Source organism: Haliaeetus leucocephalus, unplaced genomic scaffold (genome assembly GCF_000737465.1).
Source record: "Haliaeetus leucocephalus isolate CR32 unplaced genomic scaffold, Haliaeetus_leucocephalus-4.0 Scaffold880, whole genome shotgun sequence".
In the NCBI taxonomy this organism is placed as follows: Eukaryota; Metazoa; Chordata; class Aves; order Accipitriformes; family Accipitridae; genus Haliaeetus; species Haliaeetus leucocephalus.
The window spans coordinates 188,417-208,315 of record NW_010973316.1 but is presented as its reverse complement, the minus strand read 5'-3'; the positions used below and the strand labels follow the sequence as shown (position 1 = coordinate 208,315).

General features: G+C 37.5%; 1 protein-coding gene across 2 annotated transcripts in view; it reads left to right on the top strand.

Moving 5' to 3' along the window:
• The window catches only part of COL3A1 (collagen, type III, alpha 1), a 53,272-nt gene that overhangs the window by 18,843 nt on the left and 14,530 nt on the right, over window positions 1-19,899 (top strand). Inside the window, exons 4-30 of one of the 2 annotated variants that reach the window (XM_010583219.1) lie at window positions 637-643; window positions 1,113-1,138; window positions 1,741-1,857; window positions 3,966-4,037; window positions 7,552-7,617; window positions 8,221-8,274; window positions 8,496-8,549; window positions 9,263-9,316; window positions 9,470-9,523; window positions 9,970-10,023; window positions 10,525-10,569; window positions 10,774-10,827; window positions 11,808-11,852; window positions 12,585-12,638; window positions 13,138-13,236; window positions 13,359-13,403; window positions 13,526-13,624; window positions 14,395-14,448; window positions 14,586-14,693; window positions 15,919-15,972; window positions 16,096-16,194; window positions 17,943-17,996; window positions 18,336-18,434; window positions 18,590-18,643; window positions 18,762-18,815; window positions 19,348-19,401; window positions 19,755-19,808. In XM_010583219.1, coding sequence (XP_010581521.1) covers window positions 637-643; window positions 1,113-1,138; window positions 1,741-1,857; window positions 3,966-4,037; window positions 7,552-7,617; window positions 8,221-8,274; window positions 8,496-8,549; window positions 9,263-9,316; window positions 9,470-9,523; window positions 9,970-10,023; window positions 10,525-10,569; window positions 10,774-10,827; window positions 11,808-11,852; window positions 12,585-12,638; window positions 13,138-13,236; window positions 13,359-13,403; window positions 13,526-13,624; window positions 14,395-14,448; window positions 14,586-14,693; window positions 15,919-15,972; window positions 16,096-16,194; window positions 17,943-17,996; window positions 18,336-18,434; window positions 18,590-18,643; window positions 18,762-18,815; window positions 19,348-19,401; window positions 19,755-19,808 — 1,683 coding nt within the window. The remainder of the gene's footprint in view (window positions 1-636; window positions 644-1,112; window positions 1,139-1,740; window positions 1,858-3,965; window positions 4,038-7,551; window positions 7,618-8,220; window positions 8,275-8,495; window positions 8,550-9,262; window positions 9,317-9,469; window positions 9,524-9,969; window positions 10,024-10,524; window positions 10,570-10,773; window positions 10,828-11,807; window positions 11,853-12,584; window positions 12,639-13,137; window positions 13,237-13,358; window positions 13,404-13,525; window positions 13,625-14,394; window positions 14,449-14,585; window positions 14,694-15,918; window positions 15,973-16,095; window positions 16,195-17,942; window positions 17,997-18,335; window positions 18,435-18,589; window positions 18,644-18,761; window positions 18,816-19,347; window positions 19,402-19,754; window positions 19,809-19,899) is intronic. The other variant, XM_010583220.1, reaches the window with a different exon arrangement.

The window sequence follows — 19,899 nt, the reverse complement described above, 5'->3', positions numbered from 1 at the left end:
TAAAGGAAAGGTGATTCAAACCCTACATCCCTAGTATATCATCATCTTGTTTATAGACACCAACATTATCTAAACCAGTTGCAGCACCTTAACCTCAGGAAAATTGAGAATGTTAGTGCATGCCAAGTCCCCTGCCTAAACTGCTTCACTGAGCAAGCCAGCTATACAGACCTCTAAGTTATCTCAACATTTCATCCTTGTTTAAGATCCATTTGATTCTGTTAAAGTACATGGGTTTCCACAAGCACACTGAAGATTCTTATCCAGAAGATAAAAGAAGAGAGTGAAAGAGATGTGTGTATGGAAGAGAAAGGGAGAAGATGTGTTTCTGCACCTCTATATTATATCTGCTTAAACATGAAATGTCTTATACAAATAACGTCACCTAGTGTTAGTTGCACCATGCTAGCGCAGCTGTACTGCTTCCAGGATTACCTGACCTACTTCACTGAACAGTTTTAGAGGTGTAAATGAGTGGTACATAAAAGCATGCTGGAGATTTAAGCACACCTCCCTCTCTTGCTGAGTTTAGAGACTCTTTTATCAGTTCTGTGGTTCCTGATAATAAAGGACATGTGGATTACTTCCTCTAGCCTCTGTCTTCGATATATAAGAGTTTGGTCAGCCCACTGGAAGCTGCCCTGCTGACCTTTGATGGTGTTTAGGGAAATGCCACCTTGAAAATTCCAAGATAGTTTCAGCTCAGTATTCTTTACTACCACTAGCAGCTGAACACATAAAAACTGTTCTAAACTATTAATTGAGAATCCAGATAGTAATATGTAACTGAATTATTAATTGAAAAATAAATAAATTGGAGGAGTAGATCTGAGAAATTAAAATTAGCTACATTACCACACTTAACATGCTGGACTGAGAAGGATAGAAGAAAACTGTCCCTTACAGCTTTCCACAGTGGACTTCCATCCCCATTGTACTCAATGGCAAAGCTCTACTGACTTCATTAGTGCCATGTTTTTGCTTACAGGAGAGGTGTAGCTTTATGGATAAACTGTGAAAATGCAGAGAGACTGATAATCAGGTTTGGGATTTATTTTTATTTTCTTTCTTAATTTAATTACTTTTTCTTTTTTTCTAGACTCCTGGAATAGTTACCCAAGGGCCCAAAGGAGACCCTGTAAGTGCAGCTTTTTTTTTTTTTTTTTTTCCCCAAGGAAACTAACAAAATCAAGAGCCAATCCTGTCATGCTATATATCCCATTCAAGCTGCTGAGATATCCAGCTTTCATTGATGTCTGTACTGTCTGCAGGACTGTGCCATATAGTTATTTTGAAGTAGCCCTTTAGCTTCAACAAAACTCTCAAAAATTTAAACTGGAAAAACACAGAGAGAGAATTTAGTCTAAACTGTATTACATTTGTTATTTTTTGGTGGTTTTGGTATGTTTCTTCCCAGTAGGAAAAAAAAAAATCTATGGACTCCACTAGCAGTATTAATTTTAGATTCCGGAATTGACCTGTTTAATATTTATAGTGTGTTTGATCAAATGTCAGCTGCAATAAGGCTCCAGCAACTAAGGAGTGTTTCCATGTGTGAATTTTGTCTACTGTCTATGTCATTCCTGAATGTTCAGTTGTGGCCGTAGTTATGTTTAATAGAGAAAGTTTCCTACCACAATCGCAAAGACTTTCTTACGAGTGGAAGGATTTATCCTGCGACGCCCTTGCAGTTGGAGGCAAGTGCAGACATCTGTATCTGCTCTCTTTGTGTCTTTGCAGGGTTCTCCTGGGCCTCCAGGCAGAAACGGTGCCCCTGGCCCTCCAGGACAGCCAGGGAGTCCTGGAGCTCCTGGCCCCCCCGGAATCTGCCAGTCATGTCCCAGTATAAATGGAGGCGTAAGTCATCATTCAGCTTCTACTTTGTTGCTCAAAGCAAGACTGTAGGCACCTATCCCTTGCAAATTCACATGTATTTTGCTTTGAATGGTGTCTGTCTCTCATTGGTGCCTTTGAAAAACACAGCTGAGTGGTAGGTGGGGTTTTGTTGTTGTTTTGGGGGGTTGTCCATAAAATTTGGCTGGAGTGCAATTAAATCTCTGCCTTATCTTATTTTTTAAAACTTTTGGAGCCAGATCTGATGAAGGACTTACGTAACGCAGAAATAATCTGACCAGAAAGTGTGCAGGAGGAAGTACGTCCCCTCAAGCTTAATGGTTAGGGAACTCTCTTACTTTTCTATATTTTATCCAATGCATTTTTAATAAAGAAACATTCCCAGGAGACTAGACCGAAACACAGGTCCTCTGCTTGCAGGGGAGTGCCATGTAAGTACTATTTGTCATGCTCCCTCTTTATTTCTGGCCCACTGAATCTTACATTCTCTTCTGAAGAGTTGGGCAGACTCACCAACAGAACTAAATTTAACTGAAGGTTCAGTGCAGTTGGGTTTATTAAGGGAGCTGAGCCACAGCTAGCGCTTTGTTAGGAGGTGACATTGTCTCCCATGCAATCAAGCAAGCCTAGCTTTACAAGATGGGATTGCTTTAGCACAGAACTGTTAAAAATCATACGTTAAACCAGTTGCTACTTTTGAACATAGGCCACTGTTTATAGCTTCCACTTACACTTCCCACTTCCAGGTAAGCCAAAAACTGAGGAAAGATGTCTTGATATTACTTAATTCTGGAAGGGATTGCATCTGAAGGACTGAGGTTCTGGGAGAGATACCCATGGATCAGTTAACCAGTATCAATGGACACGGGCAGACAATATATCGAGAGAGCTACTGGGTTTGAATTGGCAGATTCAGACACAAGAGAGGATGATAGGCTTAATGTCACCCATTCCAATGCTGTATCAAAGATGTGCTGTTGAATACTGACGAGAGGGTTGATATCAGTAGCACAGGAGTCGTCTTGTACCTGGTCAGCAAAGGAGCTGGTTCCACAGTGGTTTGGGTTATCAGGCAGAACACTGCATGTGTTCAACCTTTCCTGCTCAACCACCTATGTACCATTAATGCATAAACTGCGTTAATGCCATATTATTCAACTAAGTTTGCTAATATCTGCATAATAAAATCAATATATGCCAATTAAGAGGTTTACATGGAAATTCCTTGAAAAACTTACTGTAGACGTTATACTTTTTTTTAAGCAGTATTTTATGTAAATGGGTGTGTCAAAGATGCTATCTGCTCTCAGAAAGGCCCACAGGACATGTTTTCACTTCATGCCTTGGACTGAGCTTCCATTTGTTTCAAGATAAATTGTCAAAAGCATTGAGGCTTGGCTGCTTGGGCTCAAAAGTGATGACTGTATTTGAATTATGTGGAGTGACATAGTGAACGGGAAGGGAGAAAGGGAAAGATGGAAAATGGCATTAGGGAAAAAGTGTAATACAGTTTTCTGAGATGTGTAAGTTCCCACGCGTGAGGTAAAAAAAAATTATTTGTAATTCAGGGAAGGACAGACTTACACATAGGTAAGAGATTTTTTGCTACAAGATATTCTGAAATGAGACATTCATTAGTCACAAGTAAAAGAAATTAGGAAAATAATAATAAAAACTGTTGCATTCTTTAGTGCAACAGAAAATACTTCATCAACTTCCTTGAGTGACAACTAAGTCCAACAGAAAAGAGACTGATAAAGAAAATGGAGGTAAAATCTTAAAAAGAGTCAAACAATTAAAAGGAGAGAGAATGGCAATTTTTTGGTTCAGCTAAGGCCTAGCTATCAAGATGAAAACTGGATGTGCACAGCCTAGGGAGCTAACGTTACCATGACCTCAAAAGAAAGATACTGGCTGGGCTTCTCTTATGGATGATTTAAATATATGGCAGCTATATGTCAAACAAGTACTAGTCATTAGGTACAAATGAGTTATTTTCATACATTTGACATACCAATGTAAGAAAATACTTATTTGATTTGTAGCAATCACCTTTATTTTTCTTTTTTTTCTTTTTTTTTTCTTTCTGTTTTTCTTTATTTCTTTTACAGAGTTTTTCTCCACAGTATGACTCCTATGATGTGAAGGCTGGTGGACCTGGTATCGCTTACCCACAGCCCATTGTAAGATGATATAGCCTTTTCTCTGTCCTTTTTTTTTTTAAAGAACAAATTTTCTGCTCGTAGATTATACCTTGGATGTGTGTGTATGTATCCTGATTTTAATTTAACAAGTTAAGTTTTAATTTAATTGTTGCCTGCAAGTGGAATGCGATGTAAGGCAGCAGATTTCTTGGCAATATCATTCCAGAAAGTAACTATAGATTATCTGGGGTTTTTGCCTTTTCTCTCTCTTTGTTCTTTTTCTTACCTTCTTTTTCCTAATCTCTCTCTGATCACTTTCTTAATGCTACCTAAACATTTACCCCTTTCTCCCTTGCATACCTTCCTCATTTATCTGCTTTGGTATTCTTCTACTAATTGCTTCCCTCCCTTCCACCAGTTTTTTACCTCTTCCACTGTCCCTAATCTTCCTGTACCCATTCAGCAGCATTCTGTCTTTACTCAGTATGATACTCCATACTTGTTTACTTTTCCACAACTCAAATTTGCCTGATAACAAGTGAGCAAACCCCTCTTATAATCTTTTTTTTTTTCATCCTAGAAAGCAGTCAAAAGCTTTTCACTTTTCTTTTTACAATTACCATTTTTTTATCCACAGCTATTCAGACTGTGTACTAAGGATGCTGTATCTGCCCGCTAGGCCAGCCCCAAGCTTTTCACAGTTTTTTTAGTGAGATAAAGCGTGGATTGCCTGAAAGAGTTATGCTATGCTATGCTTCCTGTATGAAATAAATTTGAATGTTCACCTCGTGAGTTTCCTTTTAGGCACTGGGATTTAGAGATATTCACCACTGATGACATGGAGTGTTCTTGATTCAGGCAATCTGCTATATAGAGGATGTGGTGAATTGCTATTATTTGAGATTTGCTGCTGCTTCTTTAAGCATAATTATTTTCAGTCCAATGCTGCATAACAAGGTTTGGGTATCACATGTTGTAACATATCTAGGCAGTTCCAAGTGGATATGTTATTTCTCAGGGTTCCATCAGATCATCTTATGAAATAAATTTTACTAATCATGGCAGCTGTTTTTCCTGAAATATAGTTCATTATTTTCTCACCTTTATTTTAATCTGTTTATTTCTACCTTGTTCATTTGCTAATATGATCATCCATGCATTGGTCTTCTTCAAGCACCAGCTTTTTGTATTTGTTTAGTCATTTATTCATATTCAGCTCCTCACAGTTTTTGCCCACAGCTTATCATATCATCTACATTTTGTTACTTGGTGTCTTAATATGGGATGTGTTGAACCAGGCAGGTAACCGAGATACCCTTCAGTTAACTATTACAGTTACTCCTCTCTATTTTGGCATTTTTCCTTGAGGTGCTTAGTGATTTCTTGTGCTCTGACCCCTGGACTTGGGTTAAAAAAACCCCAAACTTAACTGGGCACCCTAGAATGTCTTCAGCCAGGATTGTCTGTATACTTTCACGTCATGTGGTCTTCTATATATTGCATCATGCAATACATGACTGCAAAGTAAGTAACAGAGCAGTTGCAGGCAGATGTGTCTAAAATCACTAGAACTAAATAATGTTTATCATTAACATTACATAGATTAATTTATTTATTAATTTATAAATTTCATATATCAATCTTCAACTTAAACACTTGGTTTGAATAAATATCCAAACTGAAATAATTGGGAAGAGTAATAAAATAAAAAATGCCAGCTATATAGCACCAACATTTGTCCGTGGGTGGTTACCATGCCTGGTATTTGCTCAGTCACACATCTCTCCATTACTGTCTTGCCAGTGGCTTTCCACTGCTTGTAGACTGATTTTGTACTTTACATCACAGTTTCTCTTTACTTGCTCATATAACCTCCGCATATTGTTGTCTTTGTCTCTTTCCACCAGTACACGTTCTAACCAAAATATGCTCATTTGTTCACAGTCTGGAGGTGCTGGCAGCAAGCAAATGTCATACCTAACTATCAGTTTATCTCCTCAGCGTGCACCTTGAAAAAAAATGTCTTGTTTGTTTATAGCCATATGTCTAATCAATTGATTGCAATTGATGAGTTGATAGCTCTAATTCATGTTGAATCCAGATTTATTTTATACCAAATGAGTTCTAACAATTAACAGCAAGGGACTCCTCGTTGTATTCACACATTGAAGGCAACCTGATTTACCCAGACACTAACTGCTCTGCCACTAGGTGTACTTCTTGTGCTACAAAACAGCAAATATTACAATGATTTGCTTTTTTAGACAAAAGACAATCTGTGAACTAATATTAACACAGTATATTTGTACTATAGTAGTATACTCTACTACATATACTAGCATAGTATAGCAATACTGTTCATCTTGTATTATGAAAATTATGTTCACGTAACATCTGCAATACATGACCTATTCTGACACAATATGGCAATATCCCATGAAACGCATTATGTGCAATATTAAGCTACAGAATATACTGCCAGTACTGCAGCACAGAGTGATTCTCATGTAATTCATATACTTCAATTGTTTTGGCTCTATCAAACCCATGAAGAGTTTAATTTAACAAAACCTTTTTTTTAAAGAACCACATATAGCTGCAGGAAACCATTGTGCTAATATTAAAATGTTTTCTGTTTTGCAGTATCAAATGCTTTTGTGGTTGTTGCTACAGGAAGTAGAAAGATTAGCACTCTTCCCAAATTGAAAATTTCCTTAGTAATATGTTACTCCCTTTTTTACCAGTTAAAATAAGGAACAGTATTACTGATTTGAGTTAAACCATATGTATATTGAGGTTTCATCCTCTAAGTCCTTTGGTTAGTGCAGACATCATTTATTTCTCATGGCTTAGTACTATTAAAGTTCAGAGAAGATTTCACTGGTGAAAATGCTTGCCTTTCTGACAGTAACAAAAATATGGCCTTAATTCAGTATACCTGTAAGTTCTAAGAAGTCTAGGGTCATAAACAGGGTTTATCATAAAACCATCTTCTCATGGCTTGTATATGTATATGTAATATAGCTCCTGAATGCAGGTGAGAAATTTTAAAATTAGTTTTAGAAAGCAAAATCTGGCATCAATACACTAGCAAGCAATTTTATCAGTACACTTTGGCTCCACCAGTGAAGATGTAGTGTTAGGCTAATACAGCTCAGTTACATGGCAGAGATGCTGAAGCTCATTTACTCTGTTTAGCAGATTAAGAGTTCCACTTATCTATTCTTCCAGTTTAGGTAGCTGAAAAGCTGAGTTGTGAGCATCCTTCTGGGGGTCTAGAGAAGGGGAATAGTGACTCAAAAGAAAAAATTAGAGCTTTGAAAATATCTTTTGGAGTATGTTAGCTAAGGCTGCAGAGAGAAATATATGCAGCAATGTGTGTATATATACTGCTGTTTCTTTTTTACTGCACCAAGTACATGTCACCTTGGATTTTTCTCTGTACTAATATGTAAACATATATTTCACAGTTATTGGTGACTATTGCAACTACATGAAGCTTTATAGCTACATTACATTAATGTAATGACTATTTTTTTAATCTACACTATAGACCGGCTTTCCAGGACCCCCTGGTCCCAGTGGCCCCCCTGGCCCACCTGGTCATGCAGGTCCCCCTGTAAGTAAAATTAATCTTTTCATAATCATCTCATATTCCTTCTCCTTTTCTCTGTCATAAATGTTAGGTGCATTTTCAACTGATAAATCTAGATACCATGCTGAAGAATGTTATGGATAAAAGTCATCTTCTGTTAATTGGCCTGTACCATCTATGCACCACCAAGACCCAATGGCCAAGGGCTATATACTGTGCTTGCTTAAGTCCATTTGTTCCCCTGAGCTTTCTGTAATTCTGCAGGGTGTCAGCTAATGTTGTCTTAAGACATGCCACTGCCTATCATCCTCTGTTAACATTCCCAAATGTTTATTCATACAAAAATTTAACAGGACATAAAGGAAAGTGGGAATCCTAATACACATTCAGTGAACAGACAAACAGTCTGAGTTTTTTTGATGTAAATCTCCTTTTAAAGGAGTAGTTTTAATTCTTTTTTCATAGAGGCATATTCTGCTTGGTTCTGCTAATTTCACCTTTTGTCCTTTGTTGACAGTTCTGACTATCATTTTCTTTACAATTATGAAATTATTATAAAATATAGTAGCACCATGGAAGGATGCACGTCACTGTTCACATTTCAACTGTTTTTTTGCCGCATTATAGGGCTCTGCTGGATACCAAGGTTCCCCTGGAGAACCAGGACAACCTGGCCCTCCTGTACGTATACATTACCTATCACTTTATATATTAAAGGTATGATCTTACAAGCATGAATCTGTGTCATCACTGGAATGGATTGAAATTTTACGGTTCATCCTGTCTGTTTACTATCACGCATGTCAAATGTACAAGTATTTTATGATACCTAATGCATTTTTAGTTTGAAAGAGACTTAATATTTTTTATTATTACATTTAATATTAATTATTTTTCTACAGGGACCTCCAGGCCCTGTTGGAATGATAGGCCCCGTTGGTCCACCAGGAAAAGATGTAAGTTCACTGTTATTCATCCATTAATTAATAAATGGGAAGAAAGAAAATTCATTAAATGGTAAGACAGCAGATTAAATCTCAATTAATTTCTCAATTTGACAACACCACTATAATACACTAGATTTGGCTTACATTTGGTATAAATGTCCATTCCAAAAAAGTTTCAATTTTAGCAGGCAATTTGATTGACAAAATTTTTTAAAAAAAGAAAACCTAAGCATGAAATATGCTATTTTGATCTGGTGCAAAATAAATTAGCAGTTATAAAGAAAAGCAGACAATAGTGGTAGTTGCCCGTTCCCTTCAAATCTTGCTTTGAGAGTTAAGGCTGTTAAAACCATCTTTTGTGTCACAGCTGGGAGTCCTAAACAGGTATAGTACAAGGTGAGACAAGCAGCTAAAGTTTTTGTCGATTTTGAGTGTTTCACTGTGAAAAATAAGTTTTCTGTGATCATCTCTTCCTAAAAGTTGGCTTGATATAAATCACATATTAACCAAAATCTTGTTAAAAATTGATTTTATAAATTCTGGCAACTGTTTTTCAGAAGGCAGTCATACAGTGAACCATCACCTTGCTATAATTTTCCTGACTGTTTTTGGTGGAAGTTTCACCTGCTTATTCCAACCTGCCTCGATCTGCTAGGACTGGTTCTTTACCAATAACTGAAGGAACAACAAAACAGTAAAAAAAATTTACTTACTTTCAATAGGGAGAACCAGGAAGACCGGGCAGAAATGGAGACCGTGGAATCCCTGGATTACCGGTATGGAAAAGCCCCCAGTAACAATGGTCTTCTAATCAAAGGTTTTGTTTTCCCATTTTAAGTTAGTCAAGTGAACATGACACACAATGAAGATTGGCTTGTGCCCTTCACACAGTATGTGATTTATTAAACTTTCTATATTTGTGTGTTTAGGGTCACAAGGGACACCCTGGCATGCCTGGGATGCCTGGGATGAAAGGTCAACGAGTAAGTATTGAGTATATTGAGTATAGCTGAGTCTGTTACTCCACTCGAATTATGGTGTTGCACTGTTGTGCTCTTTCAGTCGTCAATTCCCAGCTAAAGAGACTGAATCACAGAATTAAAGGCCAATTTCTGGACAACGTAATCTGACCGTCCAGAACAAAGATTGTTAAATTTTATCTAGTTACCTCAGTTGTAGAGCTCCATCCCAAAAGCTGGGCTGAAGCATGCTTTCCAGAAAAGCATCCACTGTTAACTAATTGCTGTGGAGAAATGGAGGCTTCAGAATTTTCTTTCAAAAAGTGTTCCAATAGCTGATAGCACTCCTTATTAAAAATATGGCCCTCTATTTGAGTTTGACTTGAAGCTTAATATTTTGCCAAGAGGAATCACATTTTCCAGAATGCAAGAGGAGTACTACTCACAGATATGGTCTTCCTTTCCCACAGGGTTTTGATGGAAAAGATGGTGCCAGAGGGGACAGCGGTGCTCCTGGTCCAAAGGTAGAAAACTGTAGTGTCATCTTTGTAATAGATAGAGTAATACCCTCCATCATTTACTATATAGCTATGCTTTGCATATTACACAATTACAAAAATCCATTTAACATTAAAGAAACTCATTGAATATCTCCATGACAAGAATGAGAATCATTCCAAAGGAGTTAGACTTTCTGAACCACACCATGTCCCAATTTTCCAGCCATTATAAAGCTGAGATTACAAAATGAAAGGACATGCCTGGATCATCTGACTTTATTGCATAATATTAAAGGACCAAGTCTTCCTGATTTTTTTTTTTTCCTGTTTAAATATTTTGTTCTGGCACTTGTTTAGTCTTCTCAGACCTCACAGACCTCAGTTCATGCTGAGGAAATTCAGCACCACACAGAAAGGGGCAATGGATTAGGCAGTCTTGTTTCTATGTCTCTTCCCCTTGAATATAAAGCAAAAAATTCTCTTACCAAAGTTCATTCTGTCGTTGGTGTTTTCTTTCCATAACAGGGTGAAACTGGTCTTCCTGGAGCAAATGGATCACCGGGCCAACCGGTAAATACGTGTACCGTGTAGTATTTAAATGGAAGTGCCAATGGCACATCCTGGTTAAGTGAGTTACTCATCTTTCTTTTAACTTTAATTACCCCACCACATGCATTGAACAATACTGAGATATGCAAATAAGAGCAATGTCTCTTTGCTCGGCCATATTATTTTGGAAGCCATTTAACAAGTTTGTTTTCTTATGTTTTCTAGGGACCGAGAGGTCCAGCTGGCGAAAGAGGAAGACCTGGGAATCCTGGTGGCCCTGTAAGTAATTGCAGCTGTTGTTCTTATCCAGAAGCAGCACATATTTTGTTTCAGTATGTTGAGAATTCCCTACTTCATAGATTTACCTTAAAACAGTTGTAATGCAAAGGATTAGAAAACTATATAGCATCAGTAAAATCACACATGAAAACTTTTCAGTCCCCAATTAAAGACGTAACACTTATAACTCCCATGTTCACCATCTTATTTTCTATTTCCTTTTATTAAATGAATAGATTACACTTTGAGGGAGAGTTAGTGTTTCAGCATAAGCTCAGGTTCAGCCAAGAGCAATAGGGAGGAGGAGTGGAAGCAAAGGGCAGCAACAGAAGGTAGAGGGAAAAAATGCAATCTCAGAAGTTAAGTTGCAGAAAAAAGATAAAATTACTCTTTGACTGAGATTAGGGAGTACATTCTTTGCTTTGAAGGAAGTCATAGTTGATAGCATCCAACACAATCAACAAAGCACAGCTAAAGTATCATAACCAGCAACTTGTTCGTACAAACACTACATAACCTGAGCAGCGGACCTGGTCTAACATGTCTAAAAGACAGGCAACAGGATTTAAGTCACACCACTGTTAGAGTTTTGGAGTGAAATTTTAGTCTCTCATGTGAATTAGAAGTAACTGTTACTTTGAAATATACGTCCATTGTGATCTTATTTATTTAACCTTAAGAACTGTCCACACAGATGATGCTTCGTAACTGTTATTTCCTTAAGAAATGTAATAAGAATACATTTTTGCATCTTTCTGTCTCATCATTACAGTACAAGTCATGCAAGGCATTGGATATTCCTTCACAAAATATTTAGTTAATTATTTTAGAGTTTCACAGTTGAGGAATCCTTGGGTCTCGGTCAACTAAGTGGGAATGTACAGACACAAAAAGATGGTCTGTGTGTCATGGGCTTTAAAACACGTGGGTTCTGTGTCCAGGTTAGCGCTCTGTACCCAACACCTCTCTTCTTTCTGTAGGGCGCCCATGGCAAAGACGGAACTCCAGGAGCAGCAGGCCCACCTGTAAGTTGACTTACAGATGTTTGACTTTAAGTATTTGTGTTGCTGAAGTCTAGTTACTTCTAGCAGATGTTCTGCAGTGCCAGCAAACCTGAGACTGGGGGTGCACTGATTTAAGAATGAGCATTTTATTTAATTATATTTCAGAATTGTGTTGGTTAAGGTACTTGAAGCATACAGTGCAATAGGAGAGCTTTAACACTGTAAATCAGAAACTGCATAAATCCAAAGCCAGATTATTCTCTGACAACATATAGATAGATAGAATTGCTGTTTTCTATGCAGATCAAATTTTGAATGGACTTAGCAAATACATTATTTAGCTGTCTGAGGTGGACAAAAGTTTTTCTTTCCCATCTGCCTAGAAACCTGAGTGTGTCCACTTGTATGTGTAACAGCTATGTTGGCTTTTTTTTTTCTCCTACACTTTTTTATAATTGGAACAAATTTTAAACATTTTTTATAACTTAATCTCTTTAATGATAGCTTTCATGTTTTTTAAATTTACAACACAGAAATTTAGCTGAACATGTAAAAGTCAGGGTAACTAAGATGTAGGTGTGATGTTTTAGGGCTAGCCAGACTTCATCTTCTGCAGCATGATTTATATTTGCTATTTTGCCAGGTGTTTCCTTACTCAGAGAAATATCCCATAATCAGACATTTTTTTTAACTTAAGATTAATTCCATATGGCTTTTACCTTTTGCATTAATAGTATTTCTTTCACTTTTAAGGGTCCCCCAGGTCCCCCTGGAACTGCAGGATTTCCAGGCTCTCCAGGTTTTAAGGTATTCAGCTAAAGATGCATAGCAATATAGGATTTGGTCCTTTCTCTAGTTAGTCAGCTTATGTCACTATACATCTTTATTTTATGAGTCCTCCTTTTTCTGGCTGTTATTACAGTGTTTGCAAGCCTGGAACTCATGTGTTTTCATATGCAGCATGAGACAAGCCCTATCCTCATCACCTTCATGAATACCCACCCCAAAACACCACTAAGTGGTAGACCCAATGCTTTATGTTGCATTATGGGAGGGGCTCAAGTGAACTTCCCACAACTAGAGGAGCTGTGCAGCATGTGCTGGCTGGAGTCCATGGGTAACTCGTGCTTCAGCACCAGGGTCGCTGTGCTTATTTGGCTCTTGCACTTAGGTGATGATGGTGGTAACCTTCTTCCCAAATCATGCAAAAATGCCACAGTAGAGGAAGAAATTATGACGCTAATACTGATTGCCCTGGAGACAAGACTCAAATGCATTCATTTCTCCGTTTACTGTTTTTCTGTAGGGTGAAGCTGGTCCTCCTGGTCCTGCTGGTTCTAGTGGTAGTCCTGGAGAGAGAGGAGAACCTGGTCCTCAGGGACATGCTGGGCCACCCGGGCCTCAGGTACTTAAATACCACATGGGAACTGAGAAATGTTGTGCCACCTGCTCTTCACAAAGCCCTACACGTCCTTTGGTTTAGTCCTAGGTTAGCAGCATTGGTTATTTACACATTTATTTTTTCAGGGCCCTCCTGGAAGAGCTGGAAGCCCTGGCAACAAGGGTGAAATGGTGGGTACTTTTCATATCATTGTCTATTGCTGTGCTGTGTTGGTGAAGGTCACTGTTTGGGCTGGGCAGAGTCCAACAATGCTATGCTTTCTTCATCCCCGTCTGCCATTCACTCTCTACAGGGACCTGCTGGTGTTCCTGGTGCTCCTGGTCTGCCAGGAGGCCGTGGTCTTCCTGGTCCTCCAGGTACAAGTGGAAGCCCTGGAGCAAAAGGCACTCCGGTGAGTTACTAATATGCATTACACTGGTTGTTCAAACAAATATGGTGAAAGTTGTTCTGATTCCATTAAAAAAACCCCATTGAATTCATCCTATTCACTTGAGATGGTCTAAAAAATTATTTTATAATAACAATAGGCAATTATTTTTCTAAATATATATTTACCTTTCACACATTTATATATTGCTATATATAACATTATACACAAATATGATAATATTTATTTGCTTTCCTAAATTATCTATCAATTCAGAAACACACAACAAAAAAAAATAGCTTGTCGAAAATGGCTACATTAGACAAAATCTGTTGTTTTGAAATCCTAATTTCACCTGTTTAAATTCCCACGGGCTGAGTCCACAGTCCACTGCACGTATGGAGTTGTAGCTATTCTTGTACTGTCATTTACCCCAGCAGGATCTTTCCTGACAGCCTTACACCACACATAGTTCTTTGTCAGAGGAAATACTCAGGGACTTCAAGCAAAATTCTCAATGTCTGAAACAGCTCAGAAACAGATGTAAAATTTTACTCGGTGATGTTTAAGATTGTATCACTTCTTTCTGTTACTGGATTTTTAAGGAGCCCCATGCATTCCACATCCAGGTTCAACCAGTGCATGCTAATTCCTTTGCAGAATGTAAAATAATAAAAATGAGTCAGTAATTTGAAAGTTACCATGTCTACTTCTTAATATTTTAGTACATCTGATAGCTCTAGAATAATACCCTGTTGCAACCCATGATTTTAATGGGATTTTCTCCTGTTTAGGGAGAACCTGGTAAAAATGGTGCAAAAGGAGAGCCAGGCCCAAAAGGCGAGCGTGTAAGTAATTTTAAAATGCATTCAGAGGCTTCTTCCAAGGAAGTCTGAACCCTGAATCATTCCCCATACAAAACTCGGTGGGGGTTTTTTTCGAGACTTCTAACTTCACTGGCGGGCTTTTTTGTTGTTGTTGTCAGGGTGAAAATGGCACCCCAGGAGCTCCTGGACCTCCTGGTGAGGAAGGCAAAAGAGGTGCAAATGGTGAACCTGGCCAGAATGGTGTACCTGGTACCCCTGGAGAAAGGGTAAGCTGCTGTAGATGACCGTGCACTCAAGGTACATTTTGAGTTAATATAGAGACAGCAAAATCTGGTGTTCAAAATACTTTGAGGAGAAATTTGGCTCCATATCTGTTCTCAGCAAATTCCAGATGTGAAACTGGATTACAAAACTGGGGAGAATTCTTATCTAGTTCCTCATCTGAATTGCAGCACTTGGATCTATCTCAGTCTGAAAAAAATTAATTTCTTTCATTTTTTTGATACTGAAGAAGCACTGATCTTATATACCTGGAAGTTTTATCAAAAAGTTTGTGCTGAAAAGCAACCAAAAACTGTGAGAACTACATGGTGGAAAAAAAAATAAAATAAAATACAAATTTCAAAATTACTTCTCAGTTAACAAAAATGAACAATCAATCACAAATTTCAGCTCTAGAAAGTGAGATTAACACCAATTCTTCTACATTCAGGATATGTCTTTATGTCAACATCTTTATTGTCAATAGATGTTAAATGTTAATAAAAACGATGTTGTCAGGATGTCTTCTATGGTAAAATATCTTTACAGCCAACAGGTTTTTTGGCTAGCAGATTCGATAACTTTCCAAAGAGCATTCTTACAAAGAAATTCCTGAATTGATATTTTTCAACAAAATAAATAGCAACATTCTTACAAATTTCAGATTTCTATTCCCATCTGAACCAAAGAAAATTGTGCTCATCTATTTATAACTCCTAATTTAATAATTGATTGCAGTATTTGCTGAAGCTATGAGGAAACCAAAGATGCACAGTGAACAAATGAATCATATTAAATATATAAATGGGGCTGCAAATTAAATTTTAAAATTCAAATTTCTTGTAAGTAATGAAGATAGTAGTAAATATAAATATTAAAACAATACAATAGAGCTCTTCTCAGTATTGAATTAGAAGAAATAATTATTCAAGACTGAATGTGTTGTTTTATTTTTTATATGAATTTAGAAAACTCATAAATAAAGTAACTAATGTAGGGCTGGTTAAAAATAATGGAGGACAGGCTATGATTTCAACAGCAGGGTTATATCCAAAGAGAAAATAATTCTGTAGACTTCACTTGCTACGGTGAAATGTCATTTCCATCTATTTCTTTCCTTAATTTTCATAATAATATGTCTAATGGTAAGTAGTTTAGAAAAAAATCATACAATTGCCATTACCTAAGTCATATTGCCTACGATCCATATTTTGTTCTTTTATTTGGCAGGGCTCCCCCGGTTTCCGTGGCTTACCCGGTAGCAATGGACTTCCAGGTGAAAAGGTATAAGTCTTCCTCTAAAAAAGACCCCAAACTTCTGGAGAATCCATGTGAACTTGAATGGACAATTTCAGATTCATTATGATGCTGATTTCCTTGCTGTGAATTTCAACATCTCTTTTTTAGGGTCCTGCAGGCGAACGTGGTAGCCCAGGTCCTCCTGGCCCCAGCGGACCTGCAGGAGAGCGTGGACAAGATGGAGGCCCAGGTCTTCCTGGAATGAGAGTAAGACAGGACGTTTCCAAGAAAATGTGATAAACTCTGTTAGAGATGCCTCATCTGAGCTGATACAACAGAGGAGTTCACTTAGAAAATTTTTCTATTAATTCCTTAAAGTAAAGTAGACTACATATATTCATAGTGCAATAGATAACGGTGCAGAGACACGGGGCATTTAGAGAACATCTGTCACAAGAGAGTGAGGAAACTTGGATGAAGCTGAACATGCTCCCCAGTTCTCAGAGTTTGCCATGCACTGTCATGAGATACAGCTTTAATGTGAATTAGCATTGGATGATTTTCTGTATTATCTATTTACATTTTAGCAGATTTTATAATTTATTATAAAATGCATTGTTTATTATCTTTAAGATGTATTTGGGTTATTGTATTTAAATAGATTTATATTTAAATTATTACTTAAACAGGCTTAAATTTAACATTTAAATAATTAAATTATACATTAATTTAAATATTTCAATATACTTAAATATTGTATTTATTACTTATTATTTCCAGTTACAACAAATAGGCTGTTGGTCAGATTTTCATAGTACATATCAAGAAGATTTTCAGAGATAACCTATTGCGTAATATGTACAGGATGTAACAACATTCTGAGAGCTGTACTGAGAGCTAGCAACTGCTGACAACAAATACCTTGAAATTCAAAAGTCAGCCTGACTGCAGGCTTCTGGGAGCTAAACAAGATTTTATTGGAAATGAAAATGAATTACTTAAAATATAACAAAAATAATGTTTACAAATATAAAACAAATTAACTAAAATATGTTATAAAGATACATAGTCAAAATTGTTTCATTCCTTGATTTTTACCATCTGAAATTAGTTTTCTTCCCAAATAATGAAAGAATACAAGTTTTGTGCACATTGATTAATGTTCAATGCCTCTCAGAGAAAGCAATAAGCTCCTAACAAAATAATTTGTTAGCTTTCTCTGATTTTTCCCCTGAATGGGATGGGGGGAAATGGGAGGAGTTTTAATCTTTATTAAACAGGTTAAAATCAAGCAAGTAGTTTAAAATGTATTTGTATATATTTATATTTATGTACATGTCGTGATTTAATCCCAGCTGGCAACTAAGCCCCACACAGCTGCTCGCTCAGTCCCCCCCCAGTGGGATGAGGGAGAGAATCAGAGGAGTAAAAGTAAGAAAACTCGTGGGTTGAGATAAAAACAGTTTAATAGGTAAAGCATAAGCCGTGCACGCAAGCAAAGCAAAACAAGGAATTCATTCACCACTTCCCATGGGCAGGCAGGTGTTCAGCCATCTCCAGGAAAGCAGGGCTCCATCACGGGTAATGGTTACTTGGGAAGACAAACACCATCACTCTGAACATCCCCCCACCTCCTTCTTCTTCTTCTTCTTCTTTTTCGCCCAGCTTTATATGCTGAGCATGACGTCATATGGTCTAGGATACCCCTTTGGTGAGTTTGGGTCAGCTGTCCCAGCTGTGTCCCCTCCCAGCTTTGTGTGCCCCTCCAGCCTTCTCGCTGGCTGGTCATGAGAAGCTGAAAAATCCTTGACTTAGTCTAAACACTACTTAGCAACAACTGAAAACATCAGTGTGTTACCAACATTCTTCTCATACTGAACCCAAGACATAACACCGTACCAGCTACTAGGAAGACAATTAACTCTATCCCAGCTGAAACCAGGACAGTATTGTAACTTAATACTACACATTTTAAACTGAAGAATAACATTTTTTTTTTTCTCCTTTGATTGCAGGGTTTGCCTGGAATTCCAGGAAGCCCTGGAAGTGACGGGAAACCTGGCCCTCCAGTATGTACATTGTGCAGATACTTTATACTAGTCCTCCTACTGACCTTACCCTCATCCCACAGTATCTACATGACAGGTTGTTATCACAGTCTGATTAATTGTCTCCTTTTTGTTTGTTTTATTTACCAGAGCACCTGATATCCTGTCTCATTGTAATAATATTCTGTAAATCTTGTAATTTATTTAAAATACAGATTATACAGAAGCGTAGTTGAAATACAAAACACATAATAAATTTTGTATGATAATGTCTCTAGCCCTCACTATTTAATAGTCATGGATATTCATTTATTTCACCTAACAGATGCCATGTCTTCATTTCTTTTTTGCTTGTTCCAGGGCAGTCAGGGTGAATCTGGCCGCTCTGGTCCACCTGGTCCTCCAGGCCCACGTGGTCAACCAGGTGTAATGGGTTTCCCTGGTCCTAAGGGCAATGAGGTGAGTGGGATTTCTCCACTTCTCCTGTGCTTATGCTTGATCATTCAAATGTTAAAATAAATTGCTCCATAGTGGGGCTATCTCATGCTGCAGCTTTAGGTTATTGTATACTGACCAGAACAAGTATTCTAAATGTGATCTTTCCCTTTTGTAAGGGTGCACCAGGCAAGAATGGAGAAAGAGGCCCTGGTGGACCACCTGGAACACCAGTAAGTTTCATTAACATTTTGTTTTATAATATAATAATGACATAATTAATAATAACTTGGTGAGTCATGTAAAAATTATATCAACTCATAACCATACCCTAATTTTGTCTTTGTATAGGGTCCTGCTGGGAAGAATGGTGATGTTGGCCTCCCGGGTCCTCCTGGACCTACTGTAAGTGTGGTAGTCCCATAAGAGGCAATTATCGATTATTGCCGAGATGGTCTGGCATCTACAGATAGAGACTGTGAATTTAGGGGAAGGAAAATATTTTTAATGATATAAAGAAAAGAAATCTCCTTTTATGAAGACAAATAAAAGAGCTAATCTTTGCCATTATTTTAATAAATTAATACTCAAAACTTTGTTAGGAGAGATCTGAGTTGGGTAGACCTAGTATAAGTTGAAATGAAAAGTCAATTTAGAGCTTTTGGGGACCTACCACCTTTTCAAATTGAAGCATATTACTGCTCCCTTTATAGCATGTCAGACTAGCATCAAGTATAAATGTGTCTGCTGAATCTAACACAGTGAGTGAAAAGAACAAATACCAGAACACCAAGATACATTAGTCTTTGGGGTTGTGCAGTATCGTCATCTGATGACAATAAGGAGGCATAGATTAGAGGTGATGTGGAGGTGTTTATACACTGAAATGATCTCGGACAATTTTTTTTTTTTTTCTCTTTTGTTTTCTCTTTTGTAGGGTGCTTCTGGGGAGAGAGGAGAACCAGGACCATCAGGTCCACCCGGCCTCCAGGTGCTGTGTGTTTATTGTTTATTGGTTTCTGCTTCTTCTTAATAGACTAACACACACACACACAAAAAGGAGGCATCTAAACGTTTTCATTAGGGTGCATGTCATCATATTTTGAAGTAAGACAGATCAACTGCTTGACAAAAGTTACTGCTTTATATTTCATAATTGCAAACCAGATGGCTAGCCCAGTAGATTCTGTCACATAAAACCTCTAACTATCAAATTAGCACCTCCTCCTTTGTAAAGGATTGGAATGAGTTGAGTACACATCTTTGTGTCAAAAAAATTTGCTAGATAGGAAAATGCATAATTTATCTATGAAACATGGATGATAATACTGTTCCTTCATGTAGGGATTGCCCGGTGGACCAGGACCAGCTGGAGAGAATGGAAAGCCTGGAGAAGCAGTAAGTCGTAATTCCTTTTTTTTTTAAGTAACAAAAAATACATGAGTTCTTCCTAGATTACATTTCCAAATTCAGACAGCTATCAGCACTC